Raw genomic sequence first — 22,516 nt, 5'->3', positions numbered from 1 at the left:
GCCTGGCCAGAGGGATCTAGGCCTACCCTCTCCCTGGTGACCTTCCCCGAGGTGTGGGAGGAAGAGTGGGAGACTTGGCTGTCCGGATCCACCCTGCCCCTCTCCTGCCTGGTGATTATCTTCCCCCGGGTGTGGGGGGTGCCCAAGGCCTGGCTTCAGGCCCTGGGAGAGGAGGGGGAAGGCCGGAAAGGAGCTGTGTGGGACAGCTGCAGGAAGAGACCAGGCTGGCTCACATTTGGGAATCAGGATGCCTGGACCTGTCCCTGCCCTCCTCTGCCTCCTGGCTGGCTTTCTCCAGAAGGAATCGGTAAGGTGCTCTCAGATCTCAGGAGGACCCCAAGAGTTCTCTAGGGAGAGGATGTGGGTTTGCCTGTGGGAGTGGTTGCTGGGCAGGAGACACAGCCCTTGTGGTACTTTTTTTGCTGAATGGAGAGGCTTGGGCTGGGGAGGCTGCATCTTGTCTGTTAGAACCTTTCTACCCCCCTGGAGCTCCCTCTTCTGTCAGCACCGCTGGCGGTGGGGGGCGGGGGGGGGTGGTGGTGGCTGGCAGGCGTGACTTCTACGGCCAGGAACCTTCTCCAGGACTGTCCGTAGGACTAGCTATGGAGTCTGTGCTGTCCCCAACAGGCCCCTATTGTGGCGACTCTCAAGCAGGGTCTCAACGTCCCCCCCCCCCGCATTACCTACAACCACGTCTTGACACATCGCTTCTCTTAGATTCTGAATTAGGATGTTTCCACCTCACTTCTCCCCTTTGCTGCTGCTGATTGAGACTCTGCGAGAAAGAGCAAAGAAAGAGGTGCCCCAGGTGAGGTGGATGGGGGAAGGGACAAGGATTGGCCCTTTCTTGGGGCCTTCTCCTTTAATGTCAGTTTCCCCAGTTGCTCTCTGCACCCCCCTGCCCCCCCTTTGAAAGAGCACATGCATGAATGTACACACGCGTGCGCGTGCGCACACACACACGCACACACACACACACACGGCCTGGAAAATCTGATGAGTCTGCAGTGCTCAGTTTCCAGGCCCCTATCCAGAGGCTGGGTGGGTGGCTCTGAGGTTTGGGGCTGGGTGGAGTGGGGGAAGGGCAGGCAGCCCCTGGCTCTGAATTGAACCAGTGGGAGGCTGAGTGGGTTTCTCTGCAGGCCCGCCCCCCCGCCCCCCCCCCGGCTGGGGCTGGCCCCTGAGAGCCTGGCTCCCAAGAAGCAGCCTTGCCCTTCAGTTTTTATACCTGCCTGTTTTCTGCGTATTCCCCCTCCCCACTTCCTGAGTTAGCGGCTGACTCCTGGGCTCCTTTCCCGGGGGGGCGGGGAGGGGGGGTGCCCAGAGCCATTTCTTCCCCTTCTGTTCTGCCTCCCCCTCCCCTTGCCACCATCAGCTGTCTTGGGGTGGGGACACATGAGTGAGCAGTTCCAGGTGAGTAGCTGGCCTTAGGCTGGAACGAAGTAGGCCTGCTTCTAGGCCAAGTGCCAGGGAAGGTCCCCTTGCCTGCAGCCTGCTGGGGGCTGGGGGGCGGGCAGAGGCTGGGGTGGGCACCACTGATCTATGTGGACAAGGGACTTAAGTAAGCAAACGTCCTAGGGACTTAAGTAGCTCCTCAGAGAGCTCTGAGCTGAGAGGACCCTAATCCGGGGGGTTGGGAGCAGGACTGGCCTTCTCGGACCGGGCTCTTCCCCTCTCTGGAGACCAGCTTCCTCATCTGGGCAGTGAGGGTGTGGGAACAGATGGGTCCCAGGGGCCAGGTGGGCTCTTCTAGATCTATAATCGCTGTGACTCAGGGACTTTAAGATGTGCTCTTGTGCCTCTGTCCACAAGGGCATGGTGCCACGTGGGTGCACAGAAGGGGACACACACCCACAGCTGTGGTCCATCCGTTCCACAGCAACACACATCCACGCGATGTAACCGGGACCCTCCTTTCCCTCTGCCGACTGGACAAACACTCTATCCATCTGCCACGTGTTGATAGGGTCGGCAGAACCACACTCCTCTCTGGGGTCGGGGAGTGGGGAGCCAGCTGCCTTTGCTATGTGTGCCCACTCGAGAGGCCATCCCTTGCCTTGGTCTTTCCCGAGACCCCCCCTGGAAGGTCAACTGCTGGAGGCGGGGTGGAGGCGGGAGAGGCAGAGGGAGAGGCGGGCTTGTCTGCAGCCCACGGGGTGCAATGCCCTTCTACCTTCTGGGCCCCGGGGTCTCTCTCCCCTCGTTGAATCTTGCCAAGGCTGGGTGGGCAGAGGGGTTAGGGTCCGGACTGAGAGGCACCTCCTTGGTCTTTGGCTGCCTGCCACCTGCCATCTCGCTGAAACTCGGCCTTCCCACCCTCGCCCGACTGCCCGTACGCGTCCGCCCGTCAGTCAGCCAGCCAGCCAGCCAGCCAGTGGGGCAAGGGGAGGGTTGGGGGGACTGGCTCCACCCCTGCTGCCTCTTAACTTTCCTTTACAGACATCGGGATGAGGCCCTCAATCCTGTTTGCTGTCTTCCTCTGGCTCCGGGGTTTCTTGGTCCAGGTGAGGTGGGCACAGGGGGCAGGCAGGCAGCTGGGGAGCTGTTCTCCAGGGCCCGTCCGGGCTCCCAGCTCTCTGTGGGGCCCCACAGCTGGTCTGCATTAGGCAGAGCAGAGGCTGTTCCTTCCCAGCCGCTGGCTCAGAGGACAGAAAGAACAAACCGCTTCTGCCTGCGTGGGGCTGCCTCCTGAACTTGGGGTGTGCCTGTGGGTGATACCCTTTTGTCCCTGTCTGGGGGAGTGCCAGACAAGAGGACAGCCTTCTCTCTGATCTCGGCCCTGTCCCCTGCTGGCTTCCACGGACCCCAGAGCCCTCTGCCCATCTCCTCCCCGCTCCTCCCTCCTTCCTATAGGGACATGAGTGTCACACTCTGGCAAGGAGCCCAGACGGAGAGAGTGGAGGTAGGTGTCTTCAGTGGGGGGAAGGAGGTCTGGGAGGTAGGAGGGAGTGGGGGTGCAGGGTTGGTTTCTCCATGCCAGGCCTTGCCTCTGCTCTGGCCCTTTTTTTTTTCTTTGCCTTTCCTCCTTCTTTAGGGGAGAAAGGGTATCGGGAGACTCTGAATGCGCCCCTTTTCCCCAGGACCACCTCTGAAAGTGAACGTCAGCAGCCAGGGGCGGCCTACTAGCCTCTTCCTGACCTGGGGAGCCCCAGGGCCAGACAAGTTCAGCCATGCCCTCCGCCTCACCCACCTGAGTCCCCTGGGCTCTCCAGAAGGGCCGCAGCTCCAGGCCCACACCAACGCATCCAGCTTTGAGTTCCGGGACCTGGTGCCAGGAAGTCGCTACCTGCTGGAAGTGACTGCCCTGGGACCCTGTGGGCAGAATACCACCCTCATCCTCACTGCCCGCACTGGTGTGTGGGGGCGAGTAGTGTGCAGGCATTGCAAGGGGTCCGAGCAGGAGGCATCTGTCCTGCAGGGTTGGCACAGGGCAGGGTAGCCAAGGAGGGCCATGCCTGGTACCGTGACCCATTTGGAAGCATTTGAGGCACAGGGATGATGCCCCTTTGGCCCTGAACTTGGCACTTCTCTCTACCCCTGATGCAGCCCCATCACCTGTCTGCAACCTGCAACTCCGTAGCCCTGAGAGTCCGTCCAGCCTCGAGGCCTCGTGGGGCGCTGCCCCCGGGGGGCAGGATGGCTACCGACTTCTCCTCTACCACCTAGAATCCCAGACACTGGCGCGTAACATCTCCCTGCCGCCGGGCAGCCTGGCCTGCAATTTTAGCAACCTCCTACCAGGTAGCGAGTATGTTCTGGAGGTTACCACCTGGGCTGGCAACCTCCAGGCGAACACCAGCGCCCACCAGTGGACAGGTAAGGCAGGCGCCTGGCAAAGGCCCAGACCAGGCGGGGGCAGCCCAGAGCCTCCTAGGGAACCCTGCCCCAACATAGCTGGGCTTCTAGTCTTCCTGGTTGCCAGGGCTGGTGCCGGGATCCCATGCCAGGGCTCTTTCTCAAGCCTGACTTTGCTCTCTCCATCCCCCTTCCAGCCCCCGTGTCTCCCCACCAGCTGGTGCTGCACGCTCTGGGCACCCGTGCCCTGCGAGCCTCCTGGAACAGCTCTGAGGGGGCGGCCTGGTTCCACCTCATGCTCACAAACCTCTTGGGCGGCACCAGCCTGACTGCGGTAGTCAGACGGGGAGCCTCCAATCACACCTTCCTTCACCTCTCTCCGGGCACCCGCTACGAGCTGACGCTCAGTGCTGTTGCCGGGCCCCAACAGGCAGCGGGGCCCAATGTCACCGAGTGGACCTGTGAGTGCTTGGGGTGGGGGTGGGGGGCCAGGGGGTTACAGCGGAGGCTCCTCGGCTCTTCTCTGGCTGAGTGGGTGGGATATACGTGGCGGAGGCCGGGGTTCCTTTGGAATCCTGTGGGGAAGGGATGAGGCACGGAGGGAGCGCGCCACCTGTTGGCTGGTGGCAGGTGCCCACCTGAAGAGGTGATGGCGGTGTAGTGGTCACCCCTCGAAGCCTTTGTGTGCCAGCCACAGATGATCTCATTTAGTCCTCAGACCGGCCCCACGCAGTCATGTCATCCCCAGTGTATGGTAGAGGGAGCCGAGGTTCAGAGACAGGAGGGACCCAAGGTCAAGCAGCTTGTGAGTGACCAGGCCAACCTGAGCCCGGGCTGGGTGCCTGCAGAGCCCATGTTGACGTTGCCATGTTTTTGCTCAGAGAAGCACTGTCGTGCATGGGCTACGGGTGGAGGAGCCGGACTGCCTGGGTTTTGAATTTCATCTCTGCCTCTCACTGGCTGTGGGTCTCTGGACAAGTTACTTACCTTCTCGGTGTCTCAACTTCTGTTTCTTTAAACGTGGCTGGTGACAGTAGCACCCCCTTCGCAGCGTTGTGGGGAGTAGACATGAGATACTGCGCGTAGGGTACTTCGTGCCCTGCTGGCATCTATGCGCTTGGTACTTGATGCGTTATTATTTCTGTTATTGTTGTCCGTGGCCCGATCCCAGAATTCACCCAGAACGTGGCAAACAGTGGCTGCTGGCCTCTGGATGAGACGTGGTCTAGTGTTGGAGGAAGAAGCTGGCGTGAGGAGGGTAGGATCTTTCTTATCCACTGTTTAGGTCTTTCTGCATATGTTTTCTTCTTTTACCCATAGATCCTTCTGCACCCTTGGACCTGGTGGTCATTCCCCTGCCTTCGGAGCTCTGGGCAAGCTGGAAGGCAGGGTCTGGTGCCCGGGATGGCTACCTGCTCAGGCTAAGTGGGCAGGTGGAAAAGACCATCACACTGGGTCCCGGAGCCCTCAATGCCACATTCCCAGGGCCCCTGCCCGCTGGACCCTACACTCTGGAGCTGAGGGTCCTGGCCGGGCCCTATGATGCCTGGGCCCGGGCCAGTGCCTGGCTGAATGGTGAGTCTGGGCTGATGGGGAATAGGATGAGGCCCTGCCCAGGGGCACTTGCCTTGAGTGGCAGCTGGGTTCTCACTCTCCAGAATTTGCATCCTCTGCAGATTCTGCTGCCCAGCCCACACAAAGCAATGGGACCACGCTGCAGCTGGATGGGTTGGGGGCCACCAGGGAGCCCAGGAGGCAGGCACTGCTCTACACTGAGGGAACCCCAAGCCTCCTCGGAAACATCTCCGTGCCACCTGCTTCCACGCAGGTCGCTTTGCGTGAGCTGGGGCCTGGGGCCAACTACCAGGTGGACATTGTCTCGTCTCTGGGAAACACTACCCAGAGCCCCACAGGCCATACAAGTGAGTGTCAGCCACTGTCCCCTGACCCTGCGGAGTGGGGGCGGGGGAGGCCTTGCCCTGGGGAGGGAAATCTGGGTAGAGGGGAGGCTCAGAAGAGCTGGGAAAGGGCTTCACGGGGCCTCTGACGCAGTATGGCCCCCTTACCAAACTGTCCCTCTCTTCAGAGCTCCTGGCACCACAGTCACTGGATGTCACCGGCAGGGGCAGCCCCTCTGACCTGACCATTGGTTGGGCCCCAGCACCAGGGTGGCATGAAGGCTACAGGGTCACCTGGCATCCGGAGGGCAGCCAGAGGTCACCAGACAGTCTTACTGACTTGGGACCAGACAATTCCAGCCTGACTCTGAGGGGTCTAGTGCCCGGCTCCTGCTACACTGTGTCAGTGTGGACCTGGGCAGGGAACCTCAGCTCCCCCATCCGAAGGACCCGTGCCTGCACCCGTGAGTTCCCTGGCTTCAGCCTCTGGGAGGCCAGCCCAGGACAGTGGGGGTGGGGGCCCAGCTTCCCTTACTGTCCGCTCTTCTGCGTGCCTCCTCTTGACTTAGACGGTCCCGTGTCCATCCAAGGTGGGCCTTTCAGGAATCTATTGGCAAGCATTTTCCACCTCCTACCATTTGGGCGGCCATCCGCCCATCTATCCATCTATTCAACACACATTTAATGAATGCTTCCCATTTTTTAGGTATGGGGCTAGGTGCTGAGGCTAAACATTATGAACAAGACACTCTAGGAATATTGACAAGTAAACGGAGGCTATATAAATATATGTATAAATACATATATGTGCACACATATATAATGTGTATTATTTTACAGATCATATAAAAAACATAAATGTATGATGGGAATATGTACAATGTATTTCAAATCGCATGCAACTGTGTTCCTATAGGTTAAAATTGATGACTAATGGGAAGTTTATGTGGTTCAGTCTAATCTTGTAGGACTTACAGAAGGGAAGCCTGCTTAGGGAATCAGGGAAGGCTTCCTGAAGGAGGAGGAGAAGGAGAGTGAACTGAGAAGCTTGTAGTCTGAGTTGGACAGAGAGGGGCTTTATGGAGAGGCTAAGCATGCACCAAGGCCCTCAGGAGAGAGAGGAAGAGGGAGGAGGAGAGGGGAGAGGGAGAGACAGAGACAGAGAAAGAGAGAGAGAGAGAATGAGCTTGCAGGCACTGAAGGTCAGCAGATGAGCTGGAGACCAGGACCCAAAGCGTTAAACATTTAGGTGGGTCCTGGGCCTTGTGGGGACCCTGTGAGCCAGACATCACACTGTCAAGGAGCTGACCGTGTGGGGAGGGAGCTGGATTTGTAGGCTGGCAGTGTTTGGGGCTCTCTTGGTGCCCAGGAGAAGAGCACAGGGGAAGGGGAGGCAGGGAAGACAATGGCAGGGGGTTTGCGTCATTCCAAATCTATTTCTTCCTTGACCTTGCAGTCCCTGCTCCTCCTGCCAACTTGAGCCTGGGCCATGCCACCCAGCCTCCTGCCCTGACCGCCTCCTGGAGTCCCCCGCCTGGGGGCAGGGATGGCTTCCAGCTGCGGCTTTACCGCCTGAGGCCCCTGACTCTGGAAAGCAAGGAGGCTCTGACTCCCGAGACTCAGAACTTCTCCTGGACCCAGCTGCCCCCAGGCACCTCGTTCCTGGTTCAGCTGGCCACCTTGAAGGGCCCAGATGAGAGCAGCAGCACCAATGCCACCGGCTGGATGCGTGAGTGCCCCCTGCACACCCCTTCCTTCCTGGCCACCCTTGCTGGTTGGATTCCCCAGCGGGGCGAGGGGGGCTGCGTGCTCCCCTTGACCTCTTCATCATCTGTGCGCAGGCAGCTGGGTTGAGACTGTGGTTGATCCCTGATCTCTAGGCACCAGGACATCCCTAACTGGGAATCCCCAGGGATCCTGGAAGGGGGGCAGAACCCAGGGGCTTGTTCTTGTACAGTGGCTGGGCCGTGCCACTCTCCAGGCTCTCATATGGCCAGTGCGGGAGTGGGGAGCAGTGGGGACGGGACCCAGGACCCAGCCTCGAGCTCCCTCTGGGCTGGGAGTGTTTGATAGCGACAGCAGTGACTCGTGTTCACTGGGCCCTTTGCTAAGCGTTCTCCCCATGTTCTCTCATTTCCTCCTCATGACAACCAGCCTAGGAGGTGGCTACTATGGCTCTGCCCATTTCACAGATCAGGAAACTGAGGCGCAGATAAGCATAGTGACTTGTCCTGGGTTCCTCAGCCTTAAGTGGGGAGTCGGGATTCCATTTCTGACACTGTGACCCAGAGTCTGTGCTCCTAGCCGCACGCTAACCTCCAGAGAGGAGCGGGGGAGGGTGCCGGCGCTGGACAGGGTCATGCAGTTACTGAAGCATGCGACACACTGAGCAGCACACAGCGGGGCTCTCTCCTTCTCCCGTGGAGCCTCCACAGCCATAGACCTGGGTTTGGAAGCTCCCTCTCACACTGGCCTCGTTCCTTCTGCCTTCTCTGAGTGCTGCATTCGTGCTAGAGCCAAAGTATAGCTGCTGTCACCCCTTCCCCCACCCTCAGAATCATCCTTCTCCAGGGTGGTGACTCCCCCACCCCCTGCTCTGTCCTCCTGATTCCTCCCGGGGGCCACGTGACCTCAGACAGGTCTGAGAGGAAGCTGGAAAGAACACCGGCCTAGGAGGCAGGAGACCTGGGTTTTAGCTATGGCCCAGTCCCTAGAGCAAACGTTGTCCCTCTCTGAGCCTCAGTTTCCCCATTCGCAGAGGAGGTGTTGGCTGGGTGGCTGGGCCAGGCTTATGTGGCTCCAGGGCCTGGGCTCCAGCTGAGGGTGAAGGGGCGCAGCTTGGGCCCCCAGACTTTCCCTGTCCTTGAGAACCTGCCCAGTCACTCAGGGGGTCTTGCCAAGCTGTTTGGGTACAGGGGCTGGTGCTGCCCCGTCCAGCCTTGCCTCCGAGAGGCCTGGCTGCTTTGGGAGGGGGAGGGGCTAATGTGTTCATGCAGTACTACTGTTTGAGCCAGGCCTGCTGTCGGCCTGAGCTGGTGCTTCCCCGCCTGGGAAGGATGGAGGGACCCAGGAGGGAGGAGGGAGCCAGAGATGTGCTTTGCATTCTTTTCTTCTCTATTCGTTTGTCCGGGCTGCCATAACACAGCACCACAGGCTGGGGGCTTAAACAGCAGAAATTTATTGTCTCACAGTTCCAGAGGCTGGAGATCCGAGCTCAATGAGTTGGCAAGATTGGTTCTTCGGAAAGCCTTGAGGACGGCAGTTTCTGTCCCAGGCCCCTGTCCTTGGTTTGCAGACGGCCCCCTTCTTCCTGTGTCTTCACACAGTCTTCCCTCCGTGCGTGTCTGTGTCCAGATTTCCTCTTCTTATGAGGACCCCGGTCGTAGTGGATTAGGGTTCCATCCTCATGACGTCATTTAATTACCCCTTTGAAGATCTTATGCCCCCAAACAGTCGTATTCTGGGGGTTAGGACCTCAACATGAATTTCGGGGGGGGCACAGTTTGGCCCACAGCACCTCTCTTCTCCACCTTCCCATATCTTGCTCTCCCCACAGCCCCCCTCGCCCCTCCTCTGGTGAACGTGACCACTGAAGGTCCCACCCAGCTCCGGGCATCCTGGGTGCATGCTCCCGGGGCGCGAGACGGCTATCAGGTGACTCTGTACCAGGCGGGTGCCCAGGCAAGCGCCAGCACCGTAGGAGCCGAGGTGGACAGCACAAGCTTCTCAGCTCTGACCCCAGGCACTCAGTACGAGGTGGAGATCATGTCGCAGGCTGGGCCTCTCGGCACCGCAGCGGCCAATGTCTCTGGCTGGACCTGTGAGTCGCGGCTGGGAAAGGCAATGAGGGGAGGAGAGGTGGGCAGGGCTGCCTCTGAGACCCCTGGATTCTTTTCTTAGCCGCCACTCTAGTCCCATCTCCCAAATTCCGCACCCGAGGGCCCTGCCTGGAGCCAGCGAGCTTGTGGCCTCACGCACCCCACGCAGCTTGGTTCACCGGCTCTCTTTCCCTCCATAGCCCCGCTCGTGCCCAATGAGCTGTTGGTGTCGATGCAGGCGGGCAGTGCTGTAATCAACCTGGCCTGGGCCGGTGGCCCCCTGGGGCAGGGGGTGTGCCATGCCCAACTCTCAGAGGCCGGCCACCTCTCCTGGGAGCAGCCCCTGGCGCTCGGCCAAGCCCTCCTCGTTCTAAGGGACCTCACACCTGGGCGCCATCTGTCCCTGTCAGTGCTGTGCCAGGCGGGGCCACTCCAGGCGTCCACTCACCCTGTCGTGCTGCCTGTTGGTATGTTGGTGTGTGTTGGGGGAGGATGAGCGGGAGGCTCCAGTCCGGGCTGCGACGCTGCCCATTCTATTCGGAGCCACCTGCTCCCCTCTGGTGGGGGCTTACCCACCCCTTCCCCGGGGATATGCTCCCTGTGCTTCTCCAGATGGGCAGTGATGCCCAAAGGAGAAGTTGTTTCTCTGTGTGGCCAGGGCCTCTTCCTGTGAATGTAAATGCCCAGTCCCTTTGTACCTGCTGATTCTGACAGCTGCTGCCCCAGGTGCCAGCCTCTTGGGATGCACCGACCCCCACACAGCGCAGAACCTTTGCTTCCCACAGAGCCTGACCCCGTGGAGGATGTGCAGTGCCAGCCCGAGGCCACTTGCCTGGCCCTGCACTGGATGATGCCCTCGGGGGATGTGGACACCTGTCTGGTGGTGGCAGAACATCTGGCTGCGGGAGGGCATGCTCACATCGTCTTCCAGGCTAACACCTCCGGGGATGCCCTCCTGTTGCCTGGCCTGCTGCCCACTGCTTCCTATCGCATCAGTCTCACCGTGCTGGGCCGGAATGGTCTGTGGAGCCGTGTGGTCACCCTGCTGTGCGCCACTTCTGCAGAGGGTAAGCCCTTTCCACGGTCTCCGGAGCCCCCTCCGCTCCCTTAGCCTTCCTCCACATCACTGCTGGGGTTCTCACTGCCAGGGACTCTCCCTGTCCCCCAACTCCCAAGCCTTCCTCTGGCCCTGATCCAGATACCATAGTATGGAGCCTCACCGCCGGCACCCCGGCCCAGGGGTCTCTCGGTTCTTATTTAGTTGCACCCATCAGGCACTGGTTGCCAGGCACCGTAAGAGGTGCTGGGGATGTGACAGCATGGCCCCTGCCCTTGGCCACTGGCACCTAGTTAGGACCTCACTCTTCTCCTCTCCATCCCCAGGCTGGCGCCCCCCGGACTTAGCTGCAGCCCCCCAGCTGGAGCCTGAGGCGGGGATGGGAGTGATGATCACACGGGGTATGTTTGGCCAGGACGATGGGCAGATCCAGTGGTATGGCATCATTGCCACCACCAACATGTCACGTGAGTCCTGGGCCAGGAGGGGATGGGAGACCCTGGCTATTGCCTGGCATGGGGTGGGGGGTGGGGGGTCCAGATACGGACCGCTAAGGTGAAATGCCTATGGCTGGCATGAGTGCTGGAGTAGAAAGAGAGACCCAGAACATTCTTAAAGATAGGGCTGATGTTGTGCTATGCGTGGTGGGAACATGCTAGAGAAACAGGGTAGCCGCTTTGTGGGCAGGGAGAGAGGCTTCAGTCTCACTGCTGCCCTTGTGCTGCCCCTTTCTTGTTCCTCTGTAGTGGTGCGGCCTCCCCAGGAAGCCATCAACCACACGTGGTATGACCACTACTATGGAGGACAGGACTCCTACCTGGCCATCCTGCTCCCCAACCCCTTCTACCCAGGGCCCTGGGCTGTGCCGAGATCCTGGATGGTGCCTATGGGTACAGAGGACTGTGGCCAGACCCAGGAGATCTGTAACGGGCAACTCAAGCCAGGTTCCCAGTATCGGTGAGGGCTAAGACTGAGGGGGCGGGGGCTTTTAACTTTCACTGATGGGTTGTTTGCACATTCCCTCTGCAAAAGATCTGGACTGACTTACGAAGAGAAAGCATTTGTTGGCCCATAAGGGTCCACAGAGTTATTTCGACTGGGCTCCCTGGTAGGCAAGGCAAAAAGGAAAACACCCATCTGTTACATGGTTCTTTTTTTCAGGAAAAAAAAGGGGGGGGGGTGGATTCTGTTTCAGCTCTCCAAGGATGTTTAGGTACCTATCTTAGGGCTTCTTGCTGTGGGGAGGGAAGATTGAAAAGAAGTCAGGGGTAGCTTGTTCAGGTAGCGTGACACATAACCTCTTAACAGGTGTGGAGAGAGGCTCTCGCTCTCTGAGTGTCTATTGTTAATGACTCAGTGTCTTGGGAGGGGCTTTGCCCTCTTTGTTTGCCCCTCCAGAACAGAAGGTCCTGTTTCTCTGCCCCAGGTTCAGTGTCGTGGCCTTTACCAGATACAGCCCTCCTGAGACCGTTATCTCCTTCTCAGCCTTCTCAGGTAGGGTGGACACCTGGCTAGGGTTCCAGCTGGGCCCCGGGGCAGGGGAAGAGTGCTGGGACCCCCTGTTCTGGGCTCGTCCCCAACCAGCAACAGGTAGGATTGAGCTTGGATTCCAGGGAGGGCACGTCCTGCCCAGCAGAGCTGGGAGACCCAGAGCCAGTGCTGAAGGTACTGCTAGCACCTGACTTGGCCTGGGTGGGCTGAGTGGGGGGGTGGGGGAGGGGGCGAGGCATTAATGAAAGGGGTTGTCACTGCCCGCGATCACACTACCTTCCTGCACTGCCCCACTCTGTGCTGTCGCTCCCAGGCCACTAAGATTCTAGAACAGCACTGTCCAATAGAAACATAAGGCAAGTCACAAGGGTGAACCACATATGTATGTTAATATTCCCTAGTAGCTGTGTTAAACGGTTAAAAATAAAACAGGTGAAATTAGTTTTAGGAACATTTTATTTAAACTAAGCTATCAATATTATCATATCAACATGTGATCAATTAAAAAAATTCTTAATGAGGTATTTTACATTCTTTTCTTTATTACTAAATCTTCGAAATTCTATGTGTATTTCATGCTCATAGCAAAGCTTAATTTGGAGTAGCCATATTTCAAGCACTCCATGCCCCCTTGTGGCTAGTGGCTACCATATTGGACAGTGTAGTTCTAGAAGGTCCAGGAAGCCAGGTCCCTACCCTCTTCTTTTCTTTGAGGGTGTCAGGGAGGGGAGTAGAGCCTTTGGGGAAAGCTCAGAAGCCAGGGGCAGGGAGAGCTTGCTGGGCATTTTCAGTCCCCATGCAGGATGGTCCCCTTGGCAGCCATTTCTGGCCTCGGGTGGTATTTGGGACTTCTGAGGGGGGTTGTCACTGTGCGCTCCTCCCAGAGGCTCTCAAGTCCGGTCACCGCAGAACAGTGGGACAAGGCTACTCTACTCTACTCTCCCTTTGCACTTCATAGAGCCCAGGGCCAGTGTCTCCAGGGTAGCCATGTCCCTCCCAGCGGCAGTGGGCATCATGATGGGCTGTGTCCTCACAATCTGTGCCCTGCTGGGCCTGCTGTACTGGAGGAGGGTGAAGGGACAGAGGTGAGTGAGAGCGAAGGCTGGGGGCCAGCATGGCTGGGGAGGAATGGTTTCTTCCCCAAGAAGCTCCCCATGCCCCTACCCCGTTGGGCTCCCTCCCACACGCCTCTTCATCCTTTGCAGGGCAGAGAAGAGTCGGTTTTCCCAAGAGCTGACAGCTTACAACCTGCGGTGAGGGCACTTTCCCATGTCTCCTCGTGGTGTGCTGGGCAGTGTGGCCATGCCTGGCATGGGTCATGGTGGCATCGCCCAGTCTCCCCAGCAGCCTGCGCCTCCAGGACTCCCTTGTCCATCACCTCACAGCTCTGTCACACCTTCACGAGGCCTTTTCTCCAACCCTAGAGCTCATCTGGCTCCTCTCTGCCCGTTCAGCCTCCTCCCCCTCCTCCCAATTCACCTTACCCCTGACAACTGGGCGATATCAGGCCAAATCTCTTTCTTTCCCCGGTGATGTCAGATCTGTAATTCTCTCCTCTGGTCCTTCCTGTGCTCCCCTACACCGACTTCATGTCGAACCCACATCGGTGAGCATCGACTATGCACAGAAGCCCTCCTCAGAACCGGTGATGGTGGCAGGCGTTGAAAGCCTCGTGTGTGCCTTCACATGTAGATCCTGTCTGCTCTGCCCTCCTCCATCTGTCCCCTTGTCTGTCTATCTGCACTGGGGACTGGCGGCCCAGGCTGTGCATCCGCGTGTGCGGAAAAATGCGTGCCGGCTCCATTCCAGGGGGTGTTCCAACTATCCACTGAGCTCAGGGCAGGACCCTGCCGTGGGCCCACTCCCTCCCTCTCCCACCAGGCGGACCCATCGGCCAATCCCTATCCAAAGCTTCCGGCAGAGTTTTGAGGCCAAGAGTGCGCACGCTCACCAGGCTTTCTTTCAGGAGTTCGAGGTAAGGCCTCTGCTGCCCTCGGGCTCAGAGCAGAGAGGACCTGGGCCATCTAGGTTGGGCTGGGCCTGCCCTGAAGTCTGGGGGGAGCTCCCAGCCGTGCACACCCCACCCCTGTGCCTCCCCTGGTGTGGGTAGAGATGGGTCCACTTCAGAAAGCAGCGCCTGGCCCGATCTCTGCAGGAGCTGAAGGAGGTGGGCAAGGAGCAGCCCAGGCTGGAGGCGGAGCACCCCGCCAATGCCACCAAGAACCGTTACCCGCATGTGCTACCCTGTGAGTGCCGGGGAGCAGATGGCCAGGGCTGGGCCTGGACGGGGGTGGGGGGCGGTGGGGGGTGCTCCCTATGTCCGGGCACCGCACACACAGTTTTTCCCTCTGCAGATGATCACTCCCGGGTCAGGCTGACCCAGCTGGAGGGAGAGCCCCACTCCGACTACATCAATGCCAACTTCATCCCGGTAAGGGCCACCTTCAGAGCTGGCTGTGGGTGTGTCCGTTCGGGAGACTGGCTGCTTTGCAGGACACGCTGTCCTACCCTAGCTGTAGCAGTCGTCCATGAAGATCACCAGCTTGTGTTCCTTTAGGTCGACCTGGCACGTATTTATTGAGGGCCTACTGTGTGCCAGGCACTGTGCTGGGCCTGTCGGAGTCAGAGCTGGCTACCTGTATTCTTGCCTTCAAAGCAGCACACTGTGTATGTGTGTATGTGTGTGTGTGAGACAGGCACACATGTGCTGCCTGTGTGTGTCACATCTACCACTCAGTGTGACGAGTGCTGTATTAAGGGGACAAGCGTGGTATTCAGAGAACATGGAAGAAGGAGAAATTCAGTCCACTCGAGGAGTCAAGAAAGGCTTCCTGGAGGAGGGGACGTGTAATCTCTTGAAGGATGAGTAGAATTTTGATAAAAGACGAAAGAGGGGAAAGGTTGGAAAGAACAGCCAGAGAACAGCTGGGTGCACACGCACAGACAGCGTGGGGCCGGGGTGCCGGGTTGGGGGAGGTGAGACAGCACAGTTAGATTGGGCCCGGATGAAGGAGGGGCTTGATTGTTAAGCTAAGGGCTTTGGATTTTACTTGCTGGGCCATGGGAGCTGCGGACGATTTTTGAGCATGGGAGAAACGTGGAGTTTGGTTTCAGAAGGGGGTTGGTGAACAGGTTGGACTGGGGAGACTATTTCTGTCACATTAGTACCTTCTTACTCTCATGTGGGCTTTTCTTGCCCCTTCAAGGTGGCGCTGGGGTGCTGGTGGTGTCTCTGAAGCCACCCCTCCTGGTTTGGATTCTTGGTGCACACATGTGGTCATGTGCACACGTGTAGGCACACTCTCCTCCTTCCTGGAAATCGCACATGGGACATTTACTGCTGTGTGCCCGGTGGGGCCTGGGGGACCGAAGCATCACCAATTAACATGCTCCTGTCTTCTGCACTCCCCAGGGCTACAGCCACCCGCAGGAATTTATTGCCACCCAGGGCCCTCTCAAGAAAACTCTGGAGGACTTCTGGCGGCTTGTGTGGGAGCAGCAGGTCCGCATCATTGTCATGCTGACCGTGGGCATGGAGAATGGGAGGGTGAGCATGCCTTGCAGTTTCCTAGAGTGGCCACGGGGTGGCGCATGTTCTCCTTACAGGAGTTCTCCCCTTACCATCTTAGGTCTGGGAAGGTAGGTGAGGCCTGAGAGAGGCCAATCAGTCCTGGAGGTTGGTAGGGGTCCCCAAGGCCACCCAGAATGGGAAGCAGTTAGAGGGACCAGGTACTCAAGCTCCCCGGTTGACTCCGTTTCCTCTGACCGCTGCTGTTTCTTTCTTTCCCCCCTTTTTTTTTTTAAGTTCTTATTTATTTATTTTGAGAGAATGAAAGCACAAGTTGGGGAGGGGCAGACAGAGAGAGGGAGAGAGAATTCCAAGCAGGCTCAGCACTGTGAGCGCGGAGCCCAATGTGGGGCTTGAACCCATGAACTGTGAGATCATGACCTGAGCCAAAATCAAGAATCTGATGCTTAACTGACTGAGCCACCCAAGCGCCCCTCACCTCTGCTGTATCTCATTATTTCCACTTGCTCTTGTTCTAGGCAGAGGGGGGCAAAGGCGTTGGGGGGGAAAGAATGGGCTACGGACTGTCTCGGGATGGGCATCAGAGATAGGGCTTTCTGCATCCTTTCTTTCAACAAGCCTGGTGGATGGATGTCTCTTCTGTGCCCTGCTCAATGCAGAGCCCTGGGACAGAGAGAGCACCTGCTGGGTTTGTCCTCCAGCTGAAGCAGTGAGGCAAGGCCAGGCAGCCCTAAATAAAGGCATCCAATTTTGTAAAGGAGCCCAACAGCTGCCTTGAAGTCTTAAGGGTCATATGAGAGGTGTGGGGGTGATGGTGCTGGAGGCCAGCCAGAACAGAGAAGCTTCTGGATGAGGTAGCCGGGGACTCAGGTTTGTACAGAGAGCATAATTTCAACAGGGTGGCAGAGACCAGAAAGATGAGTGTGTGTGTGTGTGGGGGGGGGGGGGTGGTTGGTCCGGATAAACCAGGGGTGGCAGTAATGAGGCTGGGCCCACAGCCACCCCACACCCTTGCTCTGACCCTCTGGCCCTAGGTGCTGTGTGAGCATTACTGGCCAGCAGACCCTACCCCTGTCACCCATGGTCACATCACCGTCCACCTGCTGGCTGAGGAGCCCGAGGAAGAGTGGACCAAGCGGGAATTGCAGCTGCAGCATGTGTGTGCCCCAGGGGACACGGCAGGGTGGGGCGGGCATTCGAGCTGAGACTCTGAGAAGGTTGCCTCACCTCCTGCGTCCCCTGGCCTCCTTCCTTCTGAGAATTGCAAGCACTCAGCCCCTGCCTGTCCAGGGAAGTTGGTTAGGGAGGGGGTAGGGAGGCACAGGGAAGGTTCAAGTGTTATCCGAAGCGACGCAGTGCGTCAAAGGTAGAACAGGGTGAAGCGACGGTTTCTGCCCTGCCCTCCCCTGCCCTGCACTCAGTTCGGGGCTCCCTGCTTCACCCCTCACCCCTTGTGCCCATCAGCCTTGCCAGGCTGTGACCTCCTGGGGCAGGAGAGCCAGGGACTGGCCTCACCCCTCTGCCTGGGCATCCCCTATAGGCCGACGCTACTCAGGAGGCCGGAGAACGAAGGGGTCAAGGGAAGCATGCAATCTGAGGGGCAGGTTTAGCTGTCACCCCGCTGAGGGTGGAGGGATCAGTCGCCCTGCCCTCAGGGATCTGGTGAAGAAAGCCGAAGGGCTGAGGCCAGGGACCCTGGGGTTAGGCCCCTGCTCCCATCCCTTCCCGTTCCCAGATTGTCCAGCAGCAGCAGCGGAGGGTGAAGCAGCTGCAATTCACCACCTGGCCTGACCACAGCGTCCCTGAGGCCCCCGACTCCCTGCTCTCCTTCGTGGAACTGGTACGGGAGCAGGCCCGGGCCACCCAGGGCACCGGCCCCATCCTGGTGCACTGCAGGTGAGGGCAGGTGGGCGGGCCTGAGGGGAGGCAGGGGAGGCGGGGCTCTGGGACCTCGGGCAGGGCTCAGCCCAGGGCTGTCCCCACAGTGCGGGCGTGGGCCGCACGGGCACCTTCGTGGCCCTGTCAAGGCTGCTGCAGCAGCTGGAGGAGGAGCAGGCGGTAGACGTGTTCAATGCTGTGTATGCGCTGCGGCTGTACCGGCCCCTCATGATCCAGACCCCGGTGAGGGCTCGGCAGGCTGGGCGGGGCAGTCAGGGTCCTGAAGGAGTGGGCGGGAGGTGGGTTGTGGGGGGCAGGGGGAGGCCACATCGAGTCTGGAGGGGCCGAGGAAAGGAACTCGAGGGGGCACACTGAGGACCTGGAGGGCGGGGCTCTACCGTGTCGCCATCCTATCTGGGCTTCTGTTTCCCTTTCTGTCAAAGGGGGAGGTGGGGCAGGCCTCTGGCGGCTTTGACGCTGTGCGACAGCGACAGCGTGGGCAAGGTCCCAAATGGCCCACCCCCCTCACCCCAGCCCTGTCTTGCGGGTTGGGCCCTTGGAAAATCCCTCTGCTGGGCCATACTGCCTTAGCAGACTGACTCCTCCTCCTGCCAGACCCAATACATCTTCCTGCACAATTGCCTCCTGAACAAGATTCTGGAAGCGCCCTCTGACACCCCTGAGTGAGTTGCAGCTCCCCTGGGGCCCTTGTGGGGTGGGGGCACGGGTTCCCTGTGCCCTCCCACCAACAGGCCCCTGATCCTATCCATGGGCAGAGCTGAGAAGACCAGAAGCGGGAGCTGGGGAACCCCGAGTGCCTCCTCCCCTCTCCGCCCCTCCCCCAGGTCCCAGCCCATCTCGGTGATGAACTTCGCAGAGGCCTGCGCCAAGAGGGCGGCCAATGCCAACGCCGGCTTCTTGAAAGAGTACAAGGTGTGTTTCAGACCAGGGGGTGGGTGACAGCTGAGGGGGCTGTCCTTGCCCAGACAGCACTTTCTGTGGGTTCCGTCCCGCGGAGCGCCCTGAGCGCATCTCCTCCGCCGCCGCAGCTCCTGCTCCAGGCCATCAAGGACGAGGCTGACTCTTCCGCGCCCCCTCCTGGCCATGAGCAGGACAGCACGGTCGCCTGTGAGTGCCCGCGGACTGTGGGTGGGCGGGCGGCCCTGGGGCCCGGGGAAGAGGGCCTCAGGCAGCCTCACCCTCACCATCTTCCCTCAGATGATTCTTCTCAAGTGCGGTTTTCTCCGGTGGAGGAAAGTCCCCCTAACGAGATGCTCGAAGCCTGGCTCTTCCCTGTGAGATGATGCCCTATTACTTGCCCTCTCTGATCATTTGTGCTTATTAAGCTGGAGCTGGGGTCTCTGGGGGCCCTAGAGCTGTGGTGAGCAGGGGGCACCCTCAGTCCCTGGGAGCCAATGAGTTGTGCTCTGCAGGGTGGGCCTTCTGGCCATGACCACGTTGTGCTGACTGGCCCTGCAGCACCCGAGGAGTTCTGGGAGCTGGTGTGGGAGCATAGGGCCCATGTGCTGGTCTCCCTGTGCCCACCTGACACCTGGGAGAAGGTGAGGGGGGCAGAAAGACCCCTAACCCTAACCCTAACCTAAGGGTTAGGAGACACAAGGAAGGCCTTCGGCATCAGATGGCAGTCAGGGTGGAAGCCTCGGGAGCTGGGACAGGGGTGGGGGGTGGAGGTCGTGGTGTGGCGGGCCTGTGGGCAGGGTGTGTGGGCAGAGAGCTCGGGAAGCCTCCTGAGCAGCCCTGACTTGGTCCCGGCAACAGGCGTTCTGGCCGACGGAGAAGCAGCCCGTTGTCACAGACATGGTGACAGTGCACTGGGTGGCTGAGAGCAGCACAGCGGGCTGGCCCTGTACCCTCCTGAGGGTCACACATGTAGGTGCTGGGGCCGCAGGGTGTGGGGTGGTGGGCTCTGTGGAGGAGTCTTGTGCTGTTTTCCTCTGCTCCTCCCTGGCACCAGTGCCACTGCCTTTGTCCCCAGGGGGAGAGCAGGAAGGAGAGGCAGGTGCAGAGGCTGCTGTTTCCGTGCTGGGAGCCAGGGCGTGAGCTCCCTGCCACCACCCTGTTACCCTTCTTGGCCGCCGTGGGCCGGTGCTGCTCTCGGGACACGATGAAGCCAGGCACACTGCTGAGCCACTCCAGGTGCTGCGGGACAAAAGCCTGGGGGGTGTGGGTGCCGGGATCCCCTCACTGCCTCTCCAGCAGGGCCTCACATCTATCCCACTGAGCCCTGCTTGGGTCACGGGTCAAAAGGACACGGTCTACACAGTCTCCCAGTGCTCCTGTCTCCTTACTCTGCCTGGATATCTTCTGGGAATATGACATCTTTTAGGAATATACCCCCTCCCTGCTTGGGCCCAAGCTGGCTGGCTCACCAGGCACCCGGTGTCCCCTTCCCAGTCCCCAGGCCCGCGTTGGGTTTCCCCGTATACCTGGATACCCCAGCTTTCTCTGCACCGCCCCCTTCCCCCGCTCCCATGCCCTATCTAACTCAAGGTCAATTGCAGCAAGGGTGTGGCTCAGCTGGGCACCTTCCTGGCCATGGACCAGCTGCTGCAGCAGGTGGGGGCTGAGTGCACTGTGGACATCTTTAATGTGGCCTTGCAGCAGTCACAGGCCTGTGGCCTCATGACCCCAACGCTGGTGAGAGGCCACCAGGGCTTAGTTGTGGGAGGGAGTAAGGAAGGGGGTAGGGAAGGTTCTAGGAGCCATCTCTAGGCAGCACTGTCTGGGGAGGCACCAGGTGGTGCTGGGGACCACGATGCTCCCAGATGGAACCCTAAGGGTTAGGAGACACAAGGGAGGCCTTTGGCATCAGATTTGGGCAGTCAGGGTGACGCTCCTTACCCCGACGTCTGCCACCAGGAACAGTACATATACCTCTACGACTGTCTGAACAGAGTGCTCACGGACGGGCTGCCTTGAGTCAGCACTGGTGGCTGTGCTGTGCGGGAGCAGAAGAGGTCTGTGCCCCGTTGGTCAGTGCCAATCAGCCTCAGCAAGCCTGCTGGGGCCTGGTTTCACTGGGAGGGCCTCCTGCACGCTGGGCCCTGGGCCGTGAAGGGGGAGAGGTGAGCAATAAAGAATGTGCTTAACCTGAGACTGTGTTCCATCTGTCCACCCTCCAAGGAGGAAAGAAATGGCCTCAAAGACTTGCACGACACGGGGCCCAGTGCAAGGGCCGGGTGGGCAACCATGAGCAGGGGGTCTGGCTGAAGTGGCCGCCCCACAGCCTGCATGCCGTGGCTTTTCCCGGGGAGCAGCCCCGATGCCCCACCCTCCAGTTTTCCAGTTGCCTCAGACTTCAGTCTCTCCACTCGGTCCCTAGTGTCCTGGCGTGCCCCAGAGCAGAGCCCCAGGTACTCAAGGTTCTCCTGCCCCACGTACCGCCCCCGTGTGCAGCAAGGACCAATCCTTGCCTTCTGTTCCCTTCTTCCAGCCTTCCCGCCATCCCCAGCTGTCTCCACCTGCCGGGGCCCCCAGGGTCCTCCTCAGCCACCGTGTGCTGCCCCATCAGGGTGCAGGCGTTGTAGCCACACTGATGTGGAGGGCAGGGGCCGGGGGCTTTGCTGCTTCCACGGGAGGCTGTGCCTCAAGCCAGAGTTGCTGAGTTTTCTCTGCTCCTTTGCTCCCAGCTTCCTCCCCTCCGCCCCAGGAGGGAGGTAGGAGAGAAGGCAGGGAGGGACTTTTGGAGGAGAGAAAAACCGGGAGGGGGAACAGAAAATAAGGGGGGGTGTCGAGGCCCCCCCAGAGGTATCCCACACTCTTTAAGACTCAACTGCACACCGTGCGACATGATATGGTCTCATAAGCTCCTGTCTGACTCCCTGATTAGACTGCACAGTATTGGGTGGCAATGTGCCTGACGCTGGACACCAACTGTCCCTGGTGGGGGGCCCTGGGGTGGCGGAGGGGACACAGAGAAAGCCTGGACAAATCAGAGCAGGAGGCCCTGAAATGCAGTTAGGTCCCCAAATGAAAGGGGAGCCACGGCTCCCACTGGCCAACCTGAGTTCCTACAAGAGTACCAGGGGTCAGAGGGCAGAGAGGGCGTTTCTCAGGCCTGGCTGGAGAAGGGCGACAGAGGTAGGGCTTTCTGCTCCATCAGGACCCTTCCCAAGATGAGGTTAGACCCTGGTGCTCCCCGCCCCCTCCCGGGGGAATGGATATGGTGTTCTCTTCTAAATTATGTTTATCAAGAGTCAGAGGTTGGCCCCATAATGACCCTCAAACTGGAAGACTGGAGACTAGCTCTGAGGCCCCCAAGCCTACCATGAGGGGCTGCTGCTGAGGTCCAAACAGGGCACAGCCATGGCTTTTCCAGCCTGGGCCCCTCACACTGGAGCAGCGGGAGCTGCAAAGAGGCAGGCGAGTGGAGCCAAGCTATGGGTGAATGAGGCCGGAAACGCAGGCAGACCTGGGAAGGCAGGGGCGGCTCCGATGTGTGGGTCTTTCTGGTAGTGGGAGCTCCTCAGTTAGCAGCAGAAGAGAATGGGAGGCGGGGGTAGGGGGGGTGGGGAGAGGGTGATGTGAGGTATGGAGGGGTATGGCGGTATGGGGTGGAAGGAATATTGGCTGCCTCTGAGGTCTCCAGACTTCGGGTACACACTCTGGATGGACTTCGGGTACAACTTCTGGATGGGAAGAGGGCCCAAAGGGGAGACAGAGCCTAGTTCTAGCTCTGCCCTGGGGCTTGGCTCAGCGTGGGAGAGACCACAGAAAGCAAAAGGCTACATGAAGGAAGAACAGCCAGCCCCAGGCGGTCTAAGAAGAGAAGAGGGACTTGAACCCACCTTTAGCCACCATCCGCTCTGCCCCTCAAAGCCCTGGGCCGCTGACCAGGAAGGACCCTGGGATTCCCGCCTCAGGGTGGTGGTGGAGCTGCAGCTGCAGCTGCAGCGCTGGCCTCCAGGTGGCGCCAATCCGCTGACTTTCAGGAAGCCTCCGACAACCAGCCGGGCTCAGTCTCCAGTCCATCTACCTAGCTCCGTCCTGGGACAGGATCAAGGCGATCCCAGGGCCTTAGACGTGACTG

At 59.5% G+C, this 22,516-nt stretch overlaps 1 protein-coding gene across 6 annotated transcripts; it reads left to right on the top strand.

Moving 5' to 3' along the window:
• Positions 1–60: 60 nt before the first annotated feature.
• LOC106974254 (receptor-type tyrosine-protein phosphatase V-like) lies at positions 61–20,581 on the top strand. 6 transcript variants are annotated; one of them, XM_027074694.2, is made up of 36 exons: positions 62–307; positions 718–808; positions 1,813–1,967; positions 2,440–2,504; positions 2,854–2,902; positions 3,081–3,353; positions 3,547–3,816; positions 3,993–4,256; positions 5,116–5,370; positions 5,472–5,717; positions 5,882–6,157; positions 7,150–7,422; positions 9,250–9,513; positions 9,712–9,978; positions 10,297–10,578; positions 10,895–11,035; positions 11,315–11,525; positions 11,995–12,062; positions 13,018–13,144; positions 13,265–13,312; positions 13,941–14,034; positions 14,215–14,305; positions 14,414–14,490; positions 15,472–15,606; positions 16,623–16,745; positions 17,324–17,484; positions 17,574–17,709; positions 18,082–18,149; positions 18,312–18,399; positions 18,516–18,594; positions 18,685–18,761; positions 18,900–19,028; positions 19,246–19,356; positions 19,463–19,623; positions 19,989–20,124; positions 20,347–20,581. In XM_027074694.2, the coding sequence occupies exons 4-36, from the start codon at positions 2,448–2,450 to the stop codon at positions 20,404–20,406; spliced, it is 5,097 nt and encodes a 1,698-aa protein (XP_026930495.1). In that variant the 5' UTR covers positions 62–307; positions 718–808; positions 1,813–1,967; positions 2,440–2,447; the 3' UTR covers positions 20,407–20,581. The 6 variants fall into 6 exon arrangements, with proteins under 6 accessions (XP_026930497.1, XP_026930496.1, XP_026930495.1 ...); XM_027074693.2 differs by having other exon boundaries at positions 63–307; positions 15,472–15,561; positions 18,243–18,399; XM_027074690.2 differs by having other exon boundaries at positions 64–307; positions 18,243–18,399.
• The last annotated feature ends 1,935 nt before the right edge of the window (positions 20,582–22,516 follow it).

The sequence above is a fragment of the Acinonyx jubatus genome, chromosome E4 (assembly GCF_027475565.1).
Source record: "Acinonyx jubatus isolate Ajub_Pintada_27869175 chromosome E4, VMU_Ajub_asm_v1.0, whole genome shotgun sequence".
Classification (NCBI taxonomy): domain Eukaryota; kingdom Metazoa; phylum Chordata; class Mammalia; order Carnivora; family Felidae; genus Acinonyx; species Acinonyx jubatus.
This window is presented reverse-complemented; position numbering and strand designations above follow the sequence as displayed.

Bases quoted from the DNA above. Each gene is read 5' to 3' on its own strand.
- LOC106974254 (XM_027074692.2), top strand. From the start codon at position 2,448: ATGAGGCCCTCAATCCTGTTTGCTGTCTTCCTCTGGCTCCGGGGTTTC. The intron at 2,505-2,853 runs GTGAGGTGGGCA...TCCTTCCTATAG, and splicing joins TCCGGGGTTTCTTGGTCCAG to GGACATGAGTGTCACACTCT. The intron at 17,710-18,081 runs GTGAGGGCTCGG...TCCTCCTGCCAG, and splicing joins CCCTCATGATCCAGACCCCG to ACCCAATACATCTTCCTGCA.